We start from the raw sequence: 22,064 nt of genomic DNA on the forward strand, positions 1-22,064 counted from the left end.
CCATTTCAGCTTAAAGGATACTCACTAACAAATACACCATCATCAAACAGCAACTCCTTTGTACATCAAAGTGTTGAAATATCTAAAGGCACTGCAAACTTTGTTTCAGTAATTCATCATCATCCAATAAACATAGAAAGACCTGTTAAGTACATCAATCTTTTGAATGACATAATTCAGAATAAATTCACAGATCTGAGCAATTTACATTGTCTTTTATGAAAATCAGAGTGGATTATAAAAATGACATCACTTAATCAGAAGAGGATGGTGATCAAAAGTCAAGGTAACATAATGCTCATAAGAGTATACCTACGTTTGTATCTTATAAGCCAATCAGGAATGCAAACTTACTAAAATATAAAAAGTATTTACAAGGCAAGTATGGAAATTAACATATACAGGTTCAAAATACACATGTATGGCACCATTGCATAATCATAATCATAATGATGCAAAAAAATTCCTTGTATAATCAAAATTATTGAAATCCAGTAATGAATACAATTAGAATAAACATGTATCATATATTATAGTCACTAACATATATACATGTACACTGGAATGATGTAAAGAAAATCCTGAAAAATATTTCCGTAGTACTGGAGCGTGTCGTTAAACATGTACAAACAATCATTCATTTCAAATTCAACATCACACTGATAACTTAGGCATGTTACATTGTCAAAAGAGACATGTATTTTAAAATTACAGAAGCATATTTACATATACCGTACACTGGAATGGTGTGAAGGAAATCTTGGAAAATATTATCTCAGATGGATTTTAATACAATGTATCTAGAACTGGATGTAGCTCTAAATTTATTAACAACAATCCATGTCAGATAAAATTTTACAATGATAACTCAGGCCTATGACATACCCCCTTACCAGACAAAGCTAGTTCTCAACTATCATATTGAGTTCTATCAAGTCTGCTGATGATGGCTCTTAACATCTGGGTCATTTCTGGTAACAAATTCACAAGTTAATTTAGATTGTACTTGATTATACATGTGAAGAGTTCAATTCCAAAAGGAGCTAAATCTATTTTTGTAACTTCGGAGAAAAAAGAAATTGTTTACCAGATTTTGTACAGGCGTCTAAGGAGAAGTGATATTAGAAGGTGCATTTTTTCATAATTGCTCCCAAAATTTTGGTAAATAATTTTGTTGAAAGACGGATACTTATGCCTCAGTCACACCTTTGCGTATTTGGCTTGTGTATTGCTGCTCATTTATGGCAAGCTGTGTTAACATTTATTCCTATTTCTTGATATCAAGAAATCAAAATCTTGATATACATATTCACAAAACGTATCCTATTATTGAATTACTTTCTTCATAGACCTTTCACATGTTTCGAACAGTGTGACAATATTATGATCCCTTTTCATAAAATGTATACACTAACACCAGATAGTGGACTGTACACATCAAAGTGAAAAAGAAGAAAACAGCCTTTTTACAAATATTCAAACGTTTGCAAAAATCACCGAAAATTACCCCCTTTTACCCCAAATTTCTTGCTATCAGTCCAGAACTAAAAAACTAACGGGCACATGGACGCCCAAAATCTAGGTCCGGGCCCCCAAATTTTGAAGCTTTTACTTTAGGGCTCATGCATACAGACTGTAAAAAGTTAAAATCTGGACCTTATTGCCACAAAAAAAGGTAGTGTGGAGCCCTGTATCCATAGGCGCCGGAAGCGGGGGGGCAGGGGGGGGGGGCAGTTGCCCCCCCAGTCAAAAAGGTGGGGGGGCAAAACGCATTTTTGCCCCCCCAAAACGCCCCCCCCCCCCTCCAAAAAAAAAAAAAAGCAGTAAAGGAGTAAAGATAGATTGTATTTTTAACCCCAAAGAACATAACAATAATAAAAACCTGAATTAAATCACATATAAAATTATATTCAAAGAAAGGAAAGTACTGTTAACAGGAATTAAATTTCCTAAACATTGCGCATGCCACCTATATTTATCAAAGGAGGTTTTCATAATAGCGATACGCGCATATCGTGGACATACCGTGAGAGAATGGGTAAGCGTGTCTATTTTTGTGTTGTTATAGGGGTGAGAAGACATGAGCCCCTGAACGCTTCCAAGATCGGTTGAACTTTGTAAGACCCCTCCCCAGGACGTCGATCAATTACATGTATGTGCCCCCCCCCCAAAAAAAAAAAAAAAAAAAAAAAAAAAAACCCCATCAAACTCTGGCTACGGCCCTGCTGATGGGGGGGGGGGGGGGGGGGGGTCATTCCTTTTTATGCGTTTGCTGGAAAATGAGAAATTCCCAAATTTACAGTCGGGCGAAAAAATATGCTTATTTAGAAGCCTTTATGTTGTGGTCTGCAAACGGTTGGGCTCGGGGGCTCGAGCCCCCCTCTCACTTTTTGAAAAAGTATATTACAGAGAAAAAGAAAGAAATAGAGAGAGAAAAAATAAGTGACCTGCCAATGTCACAAATGTGGTATCAAAATATGCTCATCTGACCGGAATTAAATGCCTTAAACCCCAGAGCTTCCGAGGGCTCTGACCCCTGGACCCCACCAAGGGCCCTAAGGCAGGCCCTGGATGCTCATCTGTTCATAGTTAAATATTAAAACCTCTGAACTTCCGGGGGCTCTCCCTCTTAATGGCCTTAAAGAGGGCTCCTGGATGCTCATCTAACCGTAATTTAATATCTAAAACCCCTGAGCTTCCGGGGCTCTGCCCCCAGGACCCCACCAAGGGCCCTAAGGCAGGCCCTGGATGCTCATCTGTTCATAGTTAAATATTAAAACCTCTGAACTTCCGGGGGCTCTCCCTCTTAATGGCCTTAAAGAGGGCTCCTGGATGCTCATCTGACCGTAATTTAATGCCTAAACACCCTGAGCTTCCGGGGGCTTTGCTCCCTGGACTCTCCGCCAATAAGGGACCTGCCAGTGTCACAAATAAGGTATCTTAATATGCTTATCTGACCGTAACTTAATGCCTAAAAACCCTGAGCTTCCGGGGGCTCAGCCCCGTGACCCCCTTCCGAGGCTCATGCCATGGACCCAACACCAATTTACGCTCTACCTGATCGTTAATACTCCACTTTGAAAAACGTTCCACGGGGCCTGCATATAACGTGTAAGAGTAGTGGTTTATGCAGATTTTTCTTCTGCCCCCCCCCTTCCAAACGTTTTTGCTCATTATGTCACTGCCCCTGGAAGGTGAGCCCCCTGGAATGTTTGCCCCCCCAATCCCAAACTGCTTCCGGCGCGCCTGCCTGTATCATACAAAGTCAAGATGAAGTGTTACCAGTGGGACACTCTCTTAACTCTACAGAAATAGCAACTAGACTTCATACTTTGATTGCTTCTCTGGAATTTCAGGATCATCCTGTGGAAGTCTTGACTGAGTACAAGGAACTTGCATCTTGTAAGGCCTGCTCCGACTACTACTACATATCTGTCTGAGTGAATCGAGATACAGTATGTGGAGTATTACCAACATGCTGCTGAGGGTGGTCCGATGAAGGTAATATCCTTCTGGGTTCCCATTGAGGGTCAGCCGAGTTGTCCGAGTCATTTGACTTGTCCGAATCATCCGAGTCATTTAAGTTGCCTGAGTTGTCAGAGTCATCCGAGTCACCTGAGTAGTCAGAGTAATCCGAGTCACCTGAGCGAATGCGTTCCCAGCTGTAATGGAAAAAGATTTTTTTTTCTTATTATCTGAATGAAAGATGAGAAATAAAAATCAACTACTATTGGTATTATTGAAAGTACCAGTCTCAAGAAACATTTTGATCAGTGAATGAAAACAAATAATAGAAGAGACTACAGTGTAACAAAAATATCAAGAACACACCCTCCAAAAAACAGGAACACAAAAAAAATCTACAAATCTAAGGTTGAAAGCACTTTACAGTAGGGAAATTTATTCAATAAAGCTGTTACTGAATATTTAGTTTTGTCAGACAAAAAATCTTAAATATTTTAATGTACATAGTGTCACTTCATCGCATGCCCTCTGCTGAGGTATCAGCAATGTATCTTTTCTTAGTATTCTACTAGAGGCTCGTTATATTGTTTCTGTATTGCACTACTCATGAAAAGTCTACGTGCTGTTATCTGAATTTTTTAAATATTTTTTATCACATATACTGTACTGACCTTTGCGAACATGGGAGGGTTTGAAGAAATAAATTCAAGTCAGCTTGAGCTTCTCCATTGAACCTGAAGTTTCCCTTGCTAATCTGAGGAAAACAACCCTGTAAAATATAAAAGTGAACATTGCTTGTGAACCTTGTATCAGTTTCAAGTAAGTGAATCTATTTCATTCAGGAAAATAATCTATTTACTTGGGGGATATACACTCAAAAGCTACAGTTACATCCCTTAAATAACATGACAATAAGGGGAAAAGGAGTATGGAGAATTTAAAAAAGCTAGAGTAAGAAAAATTTCCAAGAGAAATTTCCAAAAAAATTCGTAAGAAATTGATCCAATACATATAGTGCAATTTTAATGAAAACTGTAATATTGATAATAGTGGTAGTTTTACTGTGGTACTGGTAGTACTGGTAGTAGTATCCACCGTGGCAGTAGTAATTGAACTATGATATTGACATCATGTAAAGAAATTATGCCTGTTAGACAAATCTTTATACTTTTTCTCATACTGCTAGGGGATCAGAGAACAACAGAGAACACAAGAGCACTTCTTTTACGATTCAACCCTTAAAGGGCTCAGGTGGGTGGAAGCTGCCTCCTTTCCTGTAAGTAATGTGTTTGAGAATAATTTATTTCCAAGATCTGTCCTGACTTAGAGGTAATACAACTTTTGGTATGGGGTCATGAATTTGGTTCAAATGAACATATTGGAAGCATTTGCGATTTTACAATATTAAATGATCGTTGTCGTGGTTGAAATCAGTCTTAGGTGATGAAATTGTCAATAATAAACTCTTATGTTATATAGCTCCCTCTCAAGACTGATATTAATTTATAGCTTTAAAACAATGTTTTTAGACTACAATCGACCGATTTGCTTTCCCCGTTTGGAAATTATATATCAGAACTGCATATTATGAGATTTTCATGGTTGCAGCTATCATGGAAAGGCCTTAGGCGCTTTTTGAAATATATGAAATTTACCGAGAGCCAGTGTTTTAGGGGCTAAATTTTCTAGTGCTTATAAAACATGATGCTGGTGTGAGACTACGAGCTAGTGTATAAGGCATAACAAGGTTTTGTAAATAGTTTGGTGCTAATTCGTTTACAGCCTTCCATGTGGGAAGGATTTTGAATGTTATGCGCTAGTGGATTGGAATCCAGTGCAGTTTTTTCAGAACAGGAGAAATGTGATCATATTTAGATGTCCCTGATAAAACCCTGGCAGCTGCATTCTGAGCATGTTGAAGTTTGTCAAGATTGCGTGAAGTAATATTGAAAAGAGCATTGCCAATATCTACTTGAGATAAAACATATGCATGTATAAGCATAGCAGCAGACTTATGGTTAAGGACTTTTTGAATGCTATTGATGTTATAATACACTGATTGACAGATCTTCTTCACGTGGGCATCCATGCACATGTTCTCGTCAAATTTAACACCGAGATTTCGAACTGACGGAGCAGCCCGAATCTGGGAGTTACCAATCTGTATATTACGGTCCTTGATCAAATGATGTTGCGAATCTGAAGTAACAATAAGCAACTCTGTGTTACTCTCATTTAATTTTACTTATTAATGAGCATCCATGACCTCATATGTTCTATAGTAGCCTGTAGACGATGCCTGGCAGAAATTTCACTTGCAGGGTCAAATGGGTCGAAGGAAACATGCAATTGTGTATCATCTGCATACAAATGAATACTTACGCCACGATTATGAGCTTAAAGATCGATGAAGATCTGCTAAATTACGATCATTTTTTAGGTAAACTTCCTGTAAATTTTATAAGAATATTGATGAATTTGGTATCAGTTTGTAAAAACAATAGTGTTCTACAAGAAAATTACGATTATTTGTTTGGTCCGTTTTTTTTTTCCTTTCATCTTTTTTTCCTCTACGAAATGTCAAAGTTGGAGGTGCGGCCCATGACGAAAACTTGTCGTTTAAAATTGAAACCCCCATTTGACTTTCACCACTACTAGAGCTGAGATTGTGATAAGCCCTAAGTAAACACTAGCGCTGTAATCCACCCCCATCGAGACCTTGATGAGGTGATAGAGAGAGAGAGATAAGCATGATAGAGGGGGAAAGGAAGGGAGAAGGGAGAAAGAGACATTTGCAGGGGTTCCGGAACTATTTCCTTTGTATATAGCCAGAGTTAAAATTGTTGTTATATCGCCAATTATGGGTCATTTTTCTTCGTTCAAACTTTCATTTTGGTCTTCATCTTACTCATTAGTGACTTTTGGACATGAAAATATCTTAAAACAAGTAAAATACTTATTTCCTACTTCTCATTTCCTTTCAGGCAGAGCCCCAGTAAGAGTTTGTTTACACTAGTATTACGTAAGATAATGAAGAGTCCAGCTGCAATCCAATATCATAATCTCTCACGCAGAGCCTCAAGGCTCTGTCCAAGTTTATAACGAGAGAAACGAAATTGGGGTTCTGGCACCCCATCAGATTTACATTGATTGCTGTGTAATACCCAACTAACAATTAAACGTTTTCTGAACGTTCTAAAAAGGTTCCAAATTGGTTTTCTAAACGTTTTGTGAAAACGTTCAAAAAACGTCTATTTGTGGTAGGTTGAAAACGTTTTTTGGAACGTTCCAAATGGACGTTTTTTTAACGTTTTCTAAACGTTTTTAGAACCAATAAAAAACCTTTTAAAGATTTGCTTTTAAGTGCAAGGACCTGCAGAAAACCTGTCGGACGTTTGGGACGTTTTAAGAACGTATTAAGAACCTTAAAAACGTCCGGAAAACCTTTTAGGAACGTCTAGAACGTTTCCAGGACGTTTAAAGAACGTCTAGAACGTCCAAGAGAACCTTTTAAGAACGTCTAGAACGTACTGGAAACGTTTTGAGAACGTTCAGAAAACCTTTAAAGAACGTCCAGAACGTCCTGGAAACGTTCAGAAAACCTTTTAAGAACGTCTAGAACGTCCTGGAAACGTTTTTAAAACGTTCAGTAAACCTTTTAAGAACGTCTAGAACGTCCTGGAAACGTTTTAAGAACGTTCAGAAAACCTTTTAAGAACGTCCAATATACAGTGAATTTTTAATAAACGCTAGGTCACACATGTATTTCATTGATTTTATGAATTTATTATCAAACATATTTACAAAGGCTTGGCAATACAGTACATCATGTATATTTGAAAAAGAGTATTGGTATTTCCCAAAGTGCCCTCGAAAGAACATACAATTCTGATATTAAGAATAAATTGTTATTTGATCAAAATAAATATATTTTTATTCAAAATATTAAAAATGCTTGAAGACTACTTTGAAGAAAAAAAATCTGAATAGTTCGTTAAAAAGCAATTTATATAGATATTTAATTATTATTTTAACAAACATTAAATGCATAAACTGAAAGTAACGGGTCATTTTGAATATACTTGGCCGTTTGTGATTATTACTTTGCACCGTGATGGTGCAGGTTTTGTTTTTAAAGTTAAGTTTGACCAATACTAAACTATCCCTTTAAAACTAAAGATACATAACACATGAACAATCTACAAATAATACACAATAATCTGATAGATGAGTTGAAGATATGTCATTAACTGGCAAATATGAATACTCATATATTTACGGGTCTATGTCTCTATGAATATACAAGGCAAGATATAAATTAATAGTGTCAACACATGAACAATCTACAAATAAAACATAAGAAAATGATAGATGAGTTGAAGATATGCCTCATTAACTGGCAAATATGAATACTCATATATTCACGGGTCTAAATATACAAGGCGAGATAAAATGAATAGTGTCAAGAATTTGGCAGCACACATATAGCAACTTTGGTAACACACTTTATAAAAGCAATTTGAGTTATTTACAGAACCTGGCAATTCATGCCAAAAAGATGCCCCAGCAAATGATTAAGAAATCTTTCTATAATAAGTCTTGATCTTTGGTAAAACCACATAGTGCATAGAATTTCTTTGTGTACTATATCAATGTGAATAAATTCACCAGAACCTTTTAACAAAATGTCAGAAATTATCATTAAATACATGTGAATAACCGATTTAGCTATGTGCCTCCACCCAGGATTAGCTTCATCATCCGGTGCAAATTATAACTATTCAAAAGAGTACATGTATTTACTTTCTCATCAACTTCTACAAGTGATAAAAATGTGACTATTTTAAGAAGTCACATTTCGAGTGAAAGTACGGAGAAACAAAATATGGAAACTACACTCGTTTCAGCTCTACAAATTGGCAACACTGATGACATCAACTGTGAGTAGCTATCCATCAACTTTGTACACAAAATTTCATATTTTCTAAATTTTCCTTAAAGTTACACATTTCCACAGCTTTTGATCGGAGTATGTTCAGATTACTAATGACAAATAGCTTTTTACACAACATGCTTTGACTATGGGGGTTAGAAAATGTGAAATTTTGTGTACAAAGTGAATTTAGAGCTACTCAAGATGTCATCAGCATTGTCAAATTGAATAGCCCGAGAGTAATTTACTAGAAAATGTAAAAAAGAGTAGTTTCCTTAATTTGTTTTCCTTACCGAGTTTGCCCATTTCTTATTTTAAATTTTGTTCAAATTTGTCTCGTTTGATTGAAGCAGTGAAATTTCTAGGGTAGATTTCCCCTTTAAATCCGTGTAAAAAATTGTCCTTTTGATCGACCAAAGATTTAGTGGGCAGGTCAAGATTTCCCAGAAGCCTTTCATTGGACCTTGCATCTTACTTCAAATATAAAATCAACACAAAACACATGAACAATCTACAAAAAGCTATTTACAATAAACTGATAGAAATGAGTTGATATGAATTATTAACAGGCAAATATGAATACTCAAGTTTAAGGGTCTATGAATATAGAAGACAAGGTTATAAATAAACAGTGTCGAGAGTTTGGCAGCACACATATTGGTTTCAGCATCCTTACAAAAAGTGGTAAATTTACAGACCTCTACAACTTTGTCTTGCATTCTCAACAAGATGTTGGCAATTCAATCCAAAAAGATGCACCAACAAAACTGTTATGTCGCTGATAAAGTTTCTCCATTATTAGCTGAAATGGTCAAATTTGGTTTCAATATGAGTTTTAGGGTTTTTGCATTGCCCCTGAATAAAGGTATCTTAATCTACCTTGAATGAAAATTTGGTGTTCACTGGTTCGGTAAACGGCTCCCTCAGGTCTTCCACAAAATTCAACGGCCGCTCCCGGTTTGGACAAAAGCAGTTTTTGTACCAACTGCGTCAGCTGCTGCTGCCCTTCCTCCAGCCTCTGCAGCGTACACAGTACCTGCACTTGAAAATTGCCTGAGAAGAAAAAAACAGACACATAAAATGCATTATAATAACAGTTCAAGTCATTAAAAAGTTTGACAGCAAATGAATAGGATATTTTGGCGAGATATGTTTGATAGCTGTCCAATTTAGTCACTTCAGGAATATATCACCCAGCTTCAAAGACAACACCTGTGCAGCGCTTTCAACAAAGTATACATACTGTAAGGATTTAAAAGCGACTCTTCTGTAAGAAAACTATACCCATGCCTTGTTGATAAAATAAATTACATGTACGCCGCGATAATCTGTCTCTCTTATCCAATCCAACAGTATATTAGTGTAGCAACTTAGTACAAATGGCAAATGTTGTTTTGTTAGTTAATACACTCTACAGTATATGTTCTGATAAAAAAAAAACTCAGAAACTTTTGTTTGTGAAATGTTATCTGAAAAAAACTTACTTTCCGAAGCCCGAGCCCTTGCTGGAGTTGTGGGTGGGAACTGAAAAATGCGATGTGGACTTGGACTTTGCATTCAGTTTCGGCATTGGTATCTCCGCTGCCACAGCCTTAGTCGTTCCTCCGCGTACATGTTGTTTTCTTGGGTCCGAACCGATTCAAGATCTGAAAAATAGAGACACATTGCAGATGTTAAAAGGAATATCAAGACATGAAAAGAATTCTCATAAACTGAACAAACTTTTGGGTAATGCACACTTCTTGTCCAAAATGTATGCCTAGATTACAAATTAATTTCCAGTTTTGCCGGAATGGTGCCACATCTATTAATCATCATTTTGCATGGCTGGGACACAAAGCAGGTCTAGCTATATCAAATAAATTATCTTCGGTTTTCATCATCTGTTGGATTTTGAAGAAAACGAGAAATAAGATGTAAATTATACGTCTCTGGCCGAGCCAAGCACTACTAACCACCAAGAGACAAATACTTACCAGCGTCACTTCCGGAATCACTTGAAGATTTGCTAAATCTCTGGGGAAGACGTCTCTTTCGCTTCTACACAGCATCATCTTCCGGTACCAGGTTTGACGTGTCCTCTGCCTTCCTGGCGATGTTTTTTGTGCTTTCACATAGTTGCCTGTATGTACAAATAAACAAATCAATCTTTAAGTCAATCTACGTTATTGGAAATCAATTTCTTTAAATAATGTGTCATCTGAACTGAAAATAATTTTTTTAAAGGGACGAAATTGAGAACAAGATATAGATCTAGACTAGGTCTCGATATTTCTATAGAAACAAAATCCATACAAAAAAGGTGGTTTGGGAGCTATTTCAATTGCCTAAAAAACAAACCTGTTGTAATAGGGGGTGGGATAATATAAAGTTGCTAAATGGTGGTGGAGGGAAAAGCATGGAATGTTCCATTCCCGTGGGATTTTCAATGCTATTGCATTTTAAATCCCGATGGGAACTTTCCATGATTTTTCCAGACAGCAAAGTTAACAACTCAACTGTTTTAATCATCTGATTACCATGTAATGTAATGAGCCATGCGCACATACCCACTCCAGCAAAGAGTCAATGCTATTATGCGTATTGACCTCTAGCACTGCACTACATGTTAATAGGCAGCATTTGCTCAAAAGGAATAGTCAATACACACATAATACACAATTAAATGCACTTATCATGCCGATGCGGCTGTAAGCAAAGTTTGACAGTAGACAAACAATTCGAATTTCTAAATTGTTCTTTCTAACAAAATAACATCAGTAAGTTGAACAAATTGTATTTTATTACTGCTATTTAGGTGTCATCAATTGTCACTAAAGTACCGATTTTTAGTGAAAGAGTTTTGTACAGTGGTGTTTGAAATGTTGAGTATCAATAGCACAGCTTTTAATACACAGCCAGGATAGAAATGCAGCTATGTATGCACTAACTCCATTTCTCCAAGAAGCTCCGACGCCGTTCGGCATCGGAGCTTCCTGAAGTTATGTGTGCACATAGCCTAGCCTACCCAATTACCATACCAGTCAATGCAATGAGAGTTTCAACGGCCTGCACATGCGACATAGAGTCTACCGTACTTTTAGTTTTAATGCAAATCTCAATATTTTATTTCATTTTACATGCTTCAAAATCAATCAAACAAAGCTTAAATTCCTTACAGATATCAAAATGTTAAAATAACGCTTACCTCGGTGTCGCAGTCTAACAGATTATTTGAAATCTCGAAGTCACGTCATCAAGCAGTCAATTCGTCAGTTAGTTTAAAACATGCGGCAAGCTATAGCTCTGGATGGAGCGAGCGCGCCGCACCGGCTGTGCCGGGTACGATTCACTGGTACGATGATATACGGTGCGTCCGCAGTTGACCCCCCTCTCCCCTCCATGTACGTACGCACTTTGTATACACGTGGTTGAATGGAGCATATAATTGACGTAGCGCGGTGGCTAGTAACTTCTTGGTATGATTGGGCTTTGGGGGGGGGGGGAGGGGCACAAACATTATATGTGAGGGGAAGGGGTCACTACTTTTCTTCAAATAATGTCACCTTATGTTTTCTATTTTTTTTCCTCAAAATTGTTAGGGGGCACGTGCCTCCCCCCATCGCTACGCCACAGGAGTGCATCAGTTTGACATACCTCGACCCCCCCCCCCCCCCCCCATGCGTATGCATGTGGCCTAATTTCGCCAGCTGGTATTTTTTTAGAAATATTTTTTTGGACATTAAAAATAAATTCAACAAAATACGTCTGAATAAAACGTTCTGTAAACGTTTTACAGGACCTATCCAAGAACGTTTAATTTGTAACGTCCACAAAACGTTCTCTTAACGTCTTCAAAAGACCTAGCTCCGCAGTGAATGTAAGGTCCCAACTTAGACGTTATATAAACGTTTTTTAAACGTTTAATATGGACGAAGACGTACAGAACCTGATAAGAACGTTCTGTAGACGTTTTAAAAACGTTTTGTGTTTGCTGGGTAGTAGTAGCTCTCTCAAAGTTTTAACGAGAGAAACGAAAATGGGTTTCTGGCACCCCACCAGATTACATTGACTCCTGTGTTAAAGTGTGGGGTATAGTTTTAATTATATACCTCATACATAGATTGTCATTCACTGATTGGTCAAAACTATATCACATGTCAAGGAGCATTTCGATCTATCAAGTATCATTACGTCAGAGGGTTTGATAGCTACTATCAAACCCCGGGATAGGACCCCTAACCCCTCCCGCGACTTAGTTGCGCACAATTTTTTTTTTTGAGTTGCTATAGGCTACCGCAATCGCGCGGTTACGCGCAGCGCATAGGAATTCAATACTCTTGCCTTGGACTTGATGTTGGATTTTTCTTATTCTAGTGAGAAATTCCTCTTGATCTAGTTTCCTGTTTTTAAGAGCTGCATCTAGACCTACAGCTAGACCTAATCATGAATCAATAAAAAGGATGAGGTACATAAAACAAATATGGACTGCTCTGTAATCGGATGATGGTGGGAACTACCACTCCCTCGGTGGTGTTCACACCGGCCCTTCTATCACCCCCTCGGCTTCGCCTCGGGGTGATAGAAGGACCGGTGTGAACACCACCTTGGGAGTGATAGTTCCCACCATCATCCTCATGAGCAGTCAATATTTGTATACTAGAGCTTTTCGTAATGCTATGAGGCGCTGCCGCCTTATCGCCGGCAAATATGGTAAAAGTTTCAACTGAATCAGTTCATGTGTAGTTTGCTTTTATTCCATGTTTCATGGCTGTTCCAATATACCAAGTGAATGGCCTTTAAAGGCATCGTTTAACCATTTCAAATCTGAGATGCATGGCCATACGTGTTATCAGTGTTTGTGATATTGTGTAATATTGAAACCCTAAACAAATTACGCTTCAAAATGATCATGAAGTGCCTCAAAAAAGTAAAATGTCTTTGAGTGACCGGTTCTACCATCCTAATTTCCCCCAATGACTGTAGTGTTATAAAAGCTGTTAGGAAAACGCAAAATTTGAATTTGACTTCCAATCATAAATATCTTGATAATCAGACAGGCGATTAGCTTGTAAAAGTCATAGGATTCCTGACTGACCTAAAGGTTTATAATTATGATTGAAGCATGAGCTAAATCCAGGATTTTGTTTCAGAATCTGAGGCAATGTTACTGAGTCACTTTAAAAAGGGCATTTGGAAAAAAACACAGATATGCATGCATGTGCACCATGTAACTAATATTGCTGTTTCTGTCCATCAATGACCCTCCCTGACATATACGTTAGGACACACATACCTGTAAGGATGATGCCTTTGCTTTCAATGTAGAGAAGAACTCTTCATTGTACCTGTCAAGTGTCAGGTCACTTAGGTTTGGCATAGAACACAGTGCTTCTGCTAGGTGATGTGATGAGGCTGGTGTGGGACACTCGGTATCATTAAGCATGAGAGTCTGGACCTGCATTGTTTGTAAATAAAGTTAAGCTGCTTATCTATCTATACATAGATATATTTTATATACTAATTTCTCATCGTATTCTTACATTAAGCACAAATTTATATTAATTGCATTGTTGCATTCATAATAACAGTTTCACCAAAAATGATTGAATAGATTTTATTTTCAAATTAAATTCTTGTCTACTTTAAAAAAAAAAAACACTAAAGTTTCTATGGAGAGGATGATTAGTAAGAGTGATTAAACGAAAATTCTATATGTGTTCTTTAAAGGTAGTCTGTCCCTTTTGCAGGCTGAAAAATATAAAATTATTTAAATCTTATGGTAAACAAAAGATAATACCAACTAAATATTCCTCTTAAAACATCTGAACTGGTATTTTGCCTCTATGTGGAATCATATTGACCGTTAGGAATTTTCAATGCCTTGCCAAAAAATAGGCCTAGAAGGTAGACTGATTTTCAGACCCTTGTACTGCATAGTTGTACGTTTTGTGGTGAGTAAAGACTTGATAAGTTTATTTTGGGTCACTATAAGAAGCTAGTCATTGATGTGTACAAATGATAATGTACTCTTTACAGCTAATGTTATCTATGTTATTAACAAAATGTAAAAAGTCAGTCACTCAACAGTGTCCGACAGTGAAGTCTAGAAAGTAAATGGTTTCCCTTGCATAAATAGGCCACTAACGTTTAAATTCACAGATAGGACATTAGTGACATACTCATGATTCCTGCAAATTTCGACAGACTTTGACTTTCTTGAATAGCAGCCCATAACTTTATGCATCCTGCCATAAATATCACGTTAATAACAATAGGTCTGCAAGCCTTACGCTCACCTGAGCTGATAAAAATAGGGGCCATGCAATAAGACACCTAGCTCCCATCCCTTTTCAGTGTAAAGTGTCTAATTATTGCCATAGGGGCACTTTGGGGAATGCTGCCCTCATAACTTGAAATCTCCCTTTCCTACAGGTGATTCCTACAATCTTTGGTTAGAATCCAGCCATAGGTTTTCAACAAGAAGAGAATGTGCAATTACTGCCACTGACGAACTTTCGGAGCGCTGCCACAGGTCCCTTTTGAGATACGTACCTCATTTAAAAAAAATTAGATCTCCCTTGCCTAAGAATGATTTCTACCAAGTTTGGTTAATATTTTCCCACTCATCTTTTAAAAGAAATTATAAATGTAAAAAAGTTTACAATAGTCTTCCAAGAAATGCCGCAGTAATAGTGATATTCTAGGTGTTACTGGGTACATTTTGATTAAAGGGGCCTGCTGCACATATCTAATCACTATGCTCAAATCCATTGTTATACTCCTTTTTACAGCAGAGGGCAGTAGAGATGATTCTAGCCTCGTGATCAACATAAACAGTACATGTGCACGTACCTAGCAGTAGGCACATTCCAATAAAAATGTACCTAGTTACTCCTCAAATATCACTATTTCGGTTAGCTTTTCTTGGACAGCTATTGTATTCTTTGTCTAAGTTTTTGTATCTGCTTACAGTAATTTTGAGTAGTTGTTGTCTTTCCAATTGTGCTCTCATAGTTTTTAATGATTTCTTGGTACGATCACATATATTTTGGAGGGTTTGTTTCGGCACACATTAGAGCTAATGAAGTGTATAGCACATTCCTTCCATGACTAGTCCAAACTTGCCTTGCAACATCAATAAGTATCAAAACTTGTTGTGATTACTAAGTAATTATCAGCTTTTAAAAGAAAAAGGCAGTGTTTAGAATAAGAAAAAAAAAATTGTCTTAATTTTTTTTTATCGGTATGTCGTAAAGAAGATTTTTATAGAAAGCTGTTTTATTATTCTAACATTAATGTTTCTTTAGCTTAATTTATTCATCCTGAATCAAAATGGCGACTCGAATGTTCTCTTTCAATTTTTGCCCCAGTTCTTTTTCTTTCAGAGGCATGATAACGGCACTAAACATCACCAAATATGGATAACAAATAATTTCAATTGTGAGAATATACCGATCTGAGTAAAGGTACATATGTGTTGATTTATTTGATTGATAAAAAGGTCAATTTAAAGCGGCATATTTTTCATTGCCATCTAATTTCGGAAACGGGTATCAAATTTTTTGATCCGAGGCTCTCAGGCGACACCCGGGTACCTGGTTTTTAGTCCCAGCCCTAATACATGTGCACCATATAATCATTACTGCTTTTTCTTTCTTTCAATGACCCTCTCTATGACACTAGGACACACATACCTGTATGGATGAAGCCTTTGATTTCAATGTAGAAATGAACTCCTCACTGAGGAACAATTCAAGTGTCAGGTCAGTCAGGTTTGGCATAGTACACAGTGCTTCTGCTAGGTGATGTGATGAGGCTGGTGTGGGACACTCACCATAAAGCGTAATAGTCTGGACCTGCATTGTTTGTAAATATAGTTAAGCTGCTCATCCATACATGCATATATTTTATTTACTAATTTCTCATTGTATTCTTACATTAAACACAAATTTATATTACCTACAAAGTTGCATTCATAAACACATCCTAAACAAAAATGAATAGATTTCTTGTATATTGACCACAAGAACACACTAAACTTTCTATGGAGATGAAGAGGAGAATTTAGAAAATAGTGATTTATAAACAAAAAATGATATGTATGTTTTATTGGTCTTTCAACCTGTTTGCATTGATAAGTCATACTCCTACTAACACTGAAATTAATAATAGCCATAAATATACATTTTCCATTAATGTATTAAAGGTATTCATAACTCTGGATTTCATGTGCACAAGACGCCCAAGTCAGGAGGTCTGTTGCTATTGCACAGTTTGGTAAATGCAAGCCTTTATTAAAGTTGGCACTTAAAAAACTATCTGCAGATTTTCACTATCAATCAAATTTGGTAAAGGTCGGATATTGATTATTGATCAAAACAATGTCAATCTTATACACACTTGAATGTCAACTGAATCAGTACATGTATAGATTGCTTATGTTAAACGTTTCATGACTGTTCCAATATACTAAGTGAATGGCCTTTAAAAATGTTTGAAAGAAAAACATATATACATGTTCACCATATAACTATTACTGCTGTTTCTGTCGATCAATGACTCTCCATCACATTTATATTACATTAGGACACACATACCTGTATGGACGATGCCTTTGCTTTCAATGTAGAGTAGAACTCCTCATTGATATCCCTTCCAAGCAGTTTCAGGTCAGTCAGGTTTGGCATAGAACACAATGCTTCTACTATGCAATATGATGAGGCTGGCGTTGAACACTAGGAAACTTCAAGCGTGAGAGTCTGGACCTGCATTAATGGTGAATATAGTTAACTAACTAACTGAATGCATGCATTATATTTACTATTTTCTCACTGTATTCTTACATTTCATACAAATCCCATTAATTACTTATGTATTCATAAAAACATCCTCTACAAAAAATGAATAGATTTTATTTTCAAAATTCATTTCTTGTATATTGACGACAAAAAGAACTCACTAAAGTTTCTATGAAGAGGAGAATTTAGAAAATAGTGATTTAATGAAAAAAAATTGATTTGTAAATTTACAGGTCTTCAAACCTGTTTGCATTGATAAGTCATACTCCTACTAACACTGCAATTAATAATAGCCATAAATATACATTTGCCATTAATGTATTAAAGGTATTCATAACTCTGAATTTCATGTGCACAAGACACCTAAGTCAGGAGGTTTGTTGCTATGCCACAGTTTGGTAAATCAAGCCTTTATTAAAATTGGCACTTAAAAAAACTATCCGCAGATTTTTCCTAACAGGGTTGTTTTACAATCAGGCTACACAATAGAAAAAACTCACTTTGATGGCCCTTAAAACAAAATCAATGAACAACCAAGGAAAATCTTCCTTGGTCAATTATTTTGCACTGTTAGATCAACCTACAACAGCGAAGAAATTGTTTGAAACAAGCAACTACTTTTCAAAATATGTAATCATATGCCATTTTTTCACATTTTTGCTGTCTCATTTCATTTTTTGCAAAGTTAGAACATGTGCATGTCTGACATACGTACCCCCCAGAAAATTATCAACTATCAGAATTAACTCTTCCAACGGGTCTATGTAAAATCTGCGTTGGGTGTAATATTTTGGCAAATCTACAAATTTTGCACCAAAAATGAGTTGCAAAATGGGTCAAAATATTTCCTCTCCCGAAACCAGCATTATAAATTAAAGTAAGACCGCACACAATGAATTATTTTTTCCTCCTTGAAAAGAGTCACTAATATCCTAAACAATTATGATATTAACTTTTCCCACACTCAGTTTTTGGTAAATGCGCGTTTCAAATTTGTTTGTCAGGGGTGTGTCAAAAAGTGTCCTCTCCGAAAAAGTGACATTTTTTATCAGCACTCCTTCAAGAAGAGCCACATTTTGAAACCAACTTAAGTTATTAGCAGACCTAACATTGTGTTATCATGTGCACTAGATAATGATGTTTTTTTATTTGATTTAATATTCGCATTGATTTTGAAGGTGTCAAACAAAATGTCCTCTTCGACCCATAATCAGTAGATGGATAAATGACTGTAATAACAGTCTACAAAGTGCATGGATTTACAATAACTAGCCTAATTTTAATCCATCATGAGGTGGGTATTACAATCTAACACCTTCCTGTTTAATATTTGATGGGAGGTTTTTTAATTCTATCCATTCACAAGCTACTTTCACCCCCTATAATTCCATAATGTAATGTATATCTGGAAAAATTAAGACTTTCCATCTATTTAATTGCATTTATTGTTTGTGCTTATACCTTTCCACGTGATCTGTACTGTTAATCAAATATACAATGATGAAATTATACTATGATTACCATCTATATACATAGTCTCTTTGGTTTCGGAGAGGACAGTAGTTTTTTTGACATATTTACATACTTCCATCAAAAGTCTTCATATTCAGGTTAATCTCATAGAACAAGTGGGTAATTTGTTGCTGTTATACTATTTGGTGTGGGGATGCTTTGTCCTAGTCCATAAACATTCCTGGTGGAAGAGATTTCGTGGTGGAAGAGATTGATACATCAAGTGAAGATGCAGTGAAATCTGGTCCACTTTAGTTCATGAATAATAATAATAACAATATACCGTACTTATATAGCGCATATCACAATATGCCTCTATGTGCTGTAAGAAAGATTACGAAGGAAAAGTGGATAGAGTAACATAAGAAGAGCAAGATATGCTCAACATACTTCCTCTCGTTAACATTGGAAAGTATTTTGAAAAGATATGTTTTAAGACGCGCATTAAAGTTGTCAACAGTCTCACAGTTTTTTAACGATTTTCCGGTAATTTATTCCAAAGTTTGGCCGATGCAACCTGAAAAAAGCGAAACCCGTAGAATTTAGTAGGCCTGTAACCGATCATCGGATTGGGGTCGATCGTTGGACGATCATCGGATTGGGGGCCGATCGTTGGCCGATCAGGTGATATCGGATAATAATTTCCGATCACCGATCAATAAAAAAGATCGGGAAAAAAAATCAGCAATTTTTTTTTGTTTTAATGCCGAAAATGTTCAAGTTTTTGTGCTATCAAATGCTATAAAAAAATGCACGGCCTGGATTATTTTATCATATGGAGTTGTTTTTGACCATTTTTATTGATATTTCGTGCCTTTTCATGACTTTGAAATTAATAACATTGGTCTAAGAGAAGAGCCAAACATGCGGGCCGCCATCTTGGATTATAATGCTTGCTTAAGTTGGTACTGTTCTGGGGTGAAAGTTTCGCATAAATGGATTAGATTTTTCAACCGCTATATTGTAGTATTTTTTAATCAGTGAGCTACAATTGTTACCCTATTTCATACTTTTCACCAAATGTAATTTTTACCTTCTCGGCTATGAATTAGGCCTACCCTCATTTATACAGTAAAGGTTTTGTTATTGAATTAAAAATTCTTTCCCATTAAAGCTTGGTGCATGAGACATGTCCAACTCCGCCTGGTATATCACATTTTAAAGAAAATGGCTGCGCCCAGCCGCCCATGTCATGCTAAAAGACATTACATCATGCCAAGAAATATTCATTTATATATCTCTTGTACACGTTCGTAAGATTTATTGTACAGTAAAAGGCAGGAATTCATCTCATACAATGATTGCAATGGACTTTCAGTAAGTCCTCTGTTGCATTAAGAGAAAACTACTTTGAAGAGAACATTGTAGGCATTGTATATTGTATGGCATAGTATATCTGCCAGTCTAGATGTTTAGTTGGTAGAGTCATATGAGGAGCATGCCCAAAACTTATGTTCATGAGACATAAAACTTTAATAAAATTTTGAGTGGACTATTAGGCTATTATTATTATTATAAAAGTTCTGTCTAAGTATCTACATAAATTGCATGCAGAGTATTGTTGTGTTTATAAGGAAAGATGGATTACGAGCACAAACCGATCTTATGTCTTATGTCAACAAAAAATGTCCTCTCCGAATGTTAGTGTAAAGCATGTAAAATCTTCAAAACACTGATATATAGTTAACTATTCCTAAAGACTTGTACCTTTAGAATCACAGTATTGTCCAGGTACCTTCTGACAATATTTAGTTCAATGTGAATCCAGTAACTGTTTTTAGTACTGGTAAGTCTTAAAGTGAGGGAGAAGATAATTTCTCTACTCTCTAAGAAGAAAAGAGTGAATTTTCACTCTATTTTCACTCCCCCGGGAGTCACGTCAGAGATCACTTGTTTAGGAGTGAATATGGATTGATTTTAGAGTGCTCTCTAAGAAGAAAAGAGTGAATGTTCACTCTGTTTTCACTACATTTTCACTCTCCTGAGGAGTCACGTCAGTAATCACTTGATTTTTGTTTAGAGAGTACGATGGTTGATTGAAGATCTACAAGCAGATCATAAATGAGTGCTAGCAGGGATAAAATATGTTCTAATAAACCTTACATTTTTCCAGTTTCATTTATGCCATGAAATAATGAATCATAATTGTATCAGGCAGTTCCAATTGCATGTCAAAAATAATGTCCTCTCCGAACTAAAAATTGCCCTCTCCGAACATTTTTTTGACGCCACATATCTCAAGAACCATTTATCTTTTTATTCTGGAAGTTGGTATGTAAAAGTACCCTTACCATGTGTAGTACAGAATATAGGGTCAAACTGCTCTGCATTTTTTTAAATCAGTAACTTCATGCTGTCAGTCCATCATTTTGTGGTATGAAAAGATGCAAAACTGAATTTTACATGAATAAAACCAGTTTGCACTTGAAAAATTGAGTTGTATTCTGATTCCATATCATTAAGTAATCAAATTATGTCCTTCACATTCACCCAAAGAAACAATAAATATTTTCTTTCTGCATAATGTCATCAGGTGACACTTGACTCTATTCTTTTCATTAAGGACATGTTTCATGCTTTAAAAAAAAAAGTTTGAAATTTATAGCCCTAAAACTGTACAGACTTTACAAGTAACTTGTTTACAACACACAAACAAAAATTCAGAAGAATCAAAGAAACTTTTTTTTTCACCCCAAGTGAGACAAAGTGTGTACCCTGATTGTAAAACAACACATCAATCAAACTTGGTAAAGGTTGGATATTGATTATTGATCAAAACAATGTCAATCTTATACACACTTAAATGTCAACTGAATCAGTACATGTGTAGATGCTTTTATTAACAAGTTTCATGATTGTTCCAATATACCAAGTAAATGGCCTTTAAAAAAGGGGTATTTGGAAATAAAACATATATACATGTGTACCGTAAAACTTTTACATTTATATTATATTAGGACACACATACCTGTATGGACGATGCCTTTGCTTTCAATGTAGAGTAGAACTCCTCATTGAGATTCCCTCCATACAGTGCCAGGTCAGTCAGGTTTGACATAGAACACAATGCTTCTGCTAGGTGATGTGATGAGGCTGGTGTGGGACACTCGTGAATAGTCAGCTCGAGAGTCTGGACCTGCATTCATGGAGAATATAGTTAAGCACCACGTCTATGCATGCATATGTTTTATTTACTAATTTCTCATTGTATTCTTACATTTCACACAAATTCCATTAATTTTTGTTTTCTTGTTGCTGCTTCAGCTCACAATCTGTGCAGTCTTCCAATATTCATTTGGATGTTGGCGTCACACACTTGTTAGGCCATCACAAACAATAAGAAACCTTGGAGTTGTATTCAATTTCTGCATGCC

General features: G+C 36.2%; 1 protein-coding gene and 1 long non-coding RNA gene across 2 annotated transcripts; both read right to left on the minus strand.

The window, feature by feature from the left end:
* Positions 1 to 3,257: 3,257 nt before the first annotated feature.
* On the minus strand, positions 3,258 to 13,841 carry LOC115921351. Its single transcript, XM_030978752.1, has 3 exons — positions 13,674 to 13,841; positions 4,137 to 4,234; positions 3,258 to 3,662 (listed from the first exon to the last, which is right to left on the minus strand). Exons 1-3 carry the CDS (start codon positions 13,839 to 13,841, stop codon positions 3,425 to 3,427), a joined length of 504 nt encoding a protein of 167 aa, XP_030834612.1. The 3' UTR covers positions 3,258 to 3,424.
* LOC115921091 lies at positions 7,545 to 11,699 on the minus strand. The gene is made up of 4 exons (XR_004062738.1): positions 11,586 to 11,699; positions 10,375 to 10,520; positions 9,883 to 10,044; positions 7,545 to 9,451 (listed from the first exon to the last, which is right to left on the minus strand). It is a non-coding gene; the product is annotated as an uncharacterized LOC115921091 (long non-coding RNA).
* Positions 13,842 to 22,064: the final 8,223 nt, after the last annotated feature.

The sequence above is a fragment of the Strongylocentrotus purpuratus genome, unplaced genomic scaffold, assembly GCF_000002235.5.
Source record: "Strongylocentrotus purpuratus isolate Spur 01 unplaced genomic scaffold, Spur_5.0 spur5_scaffold_1, whole genome shotgun sequence".
NCBI lineage: Eukaryota > Metazoa > Echinodermata > Echinoidea > Camarodonta > Strongylocentrotidae > Strongylocentrotus > Strongylocentrotus purpuratus.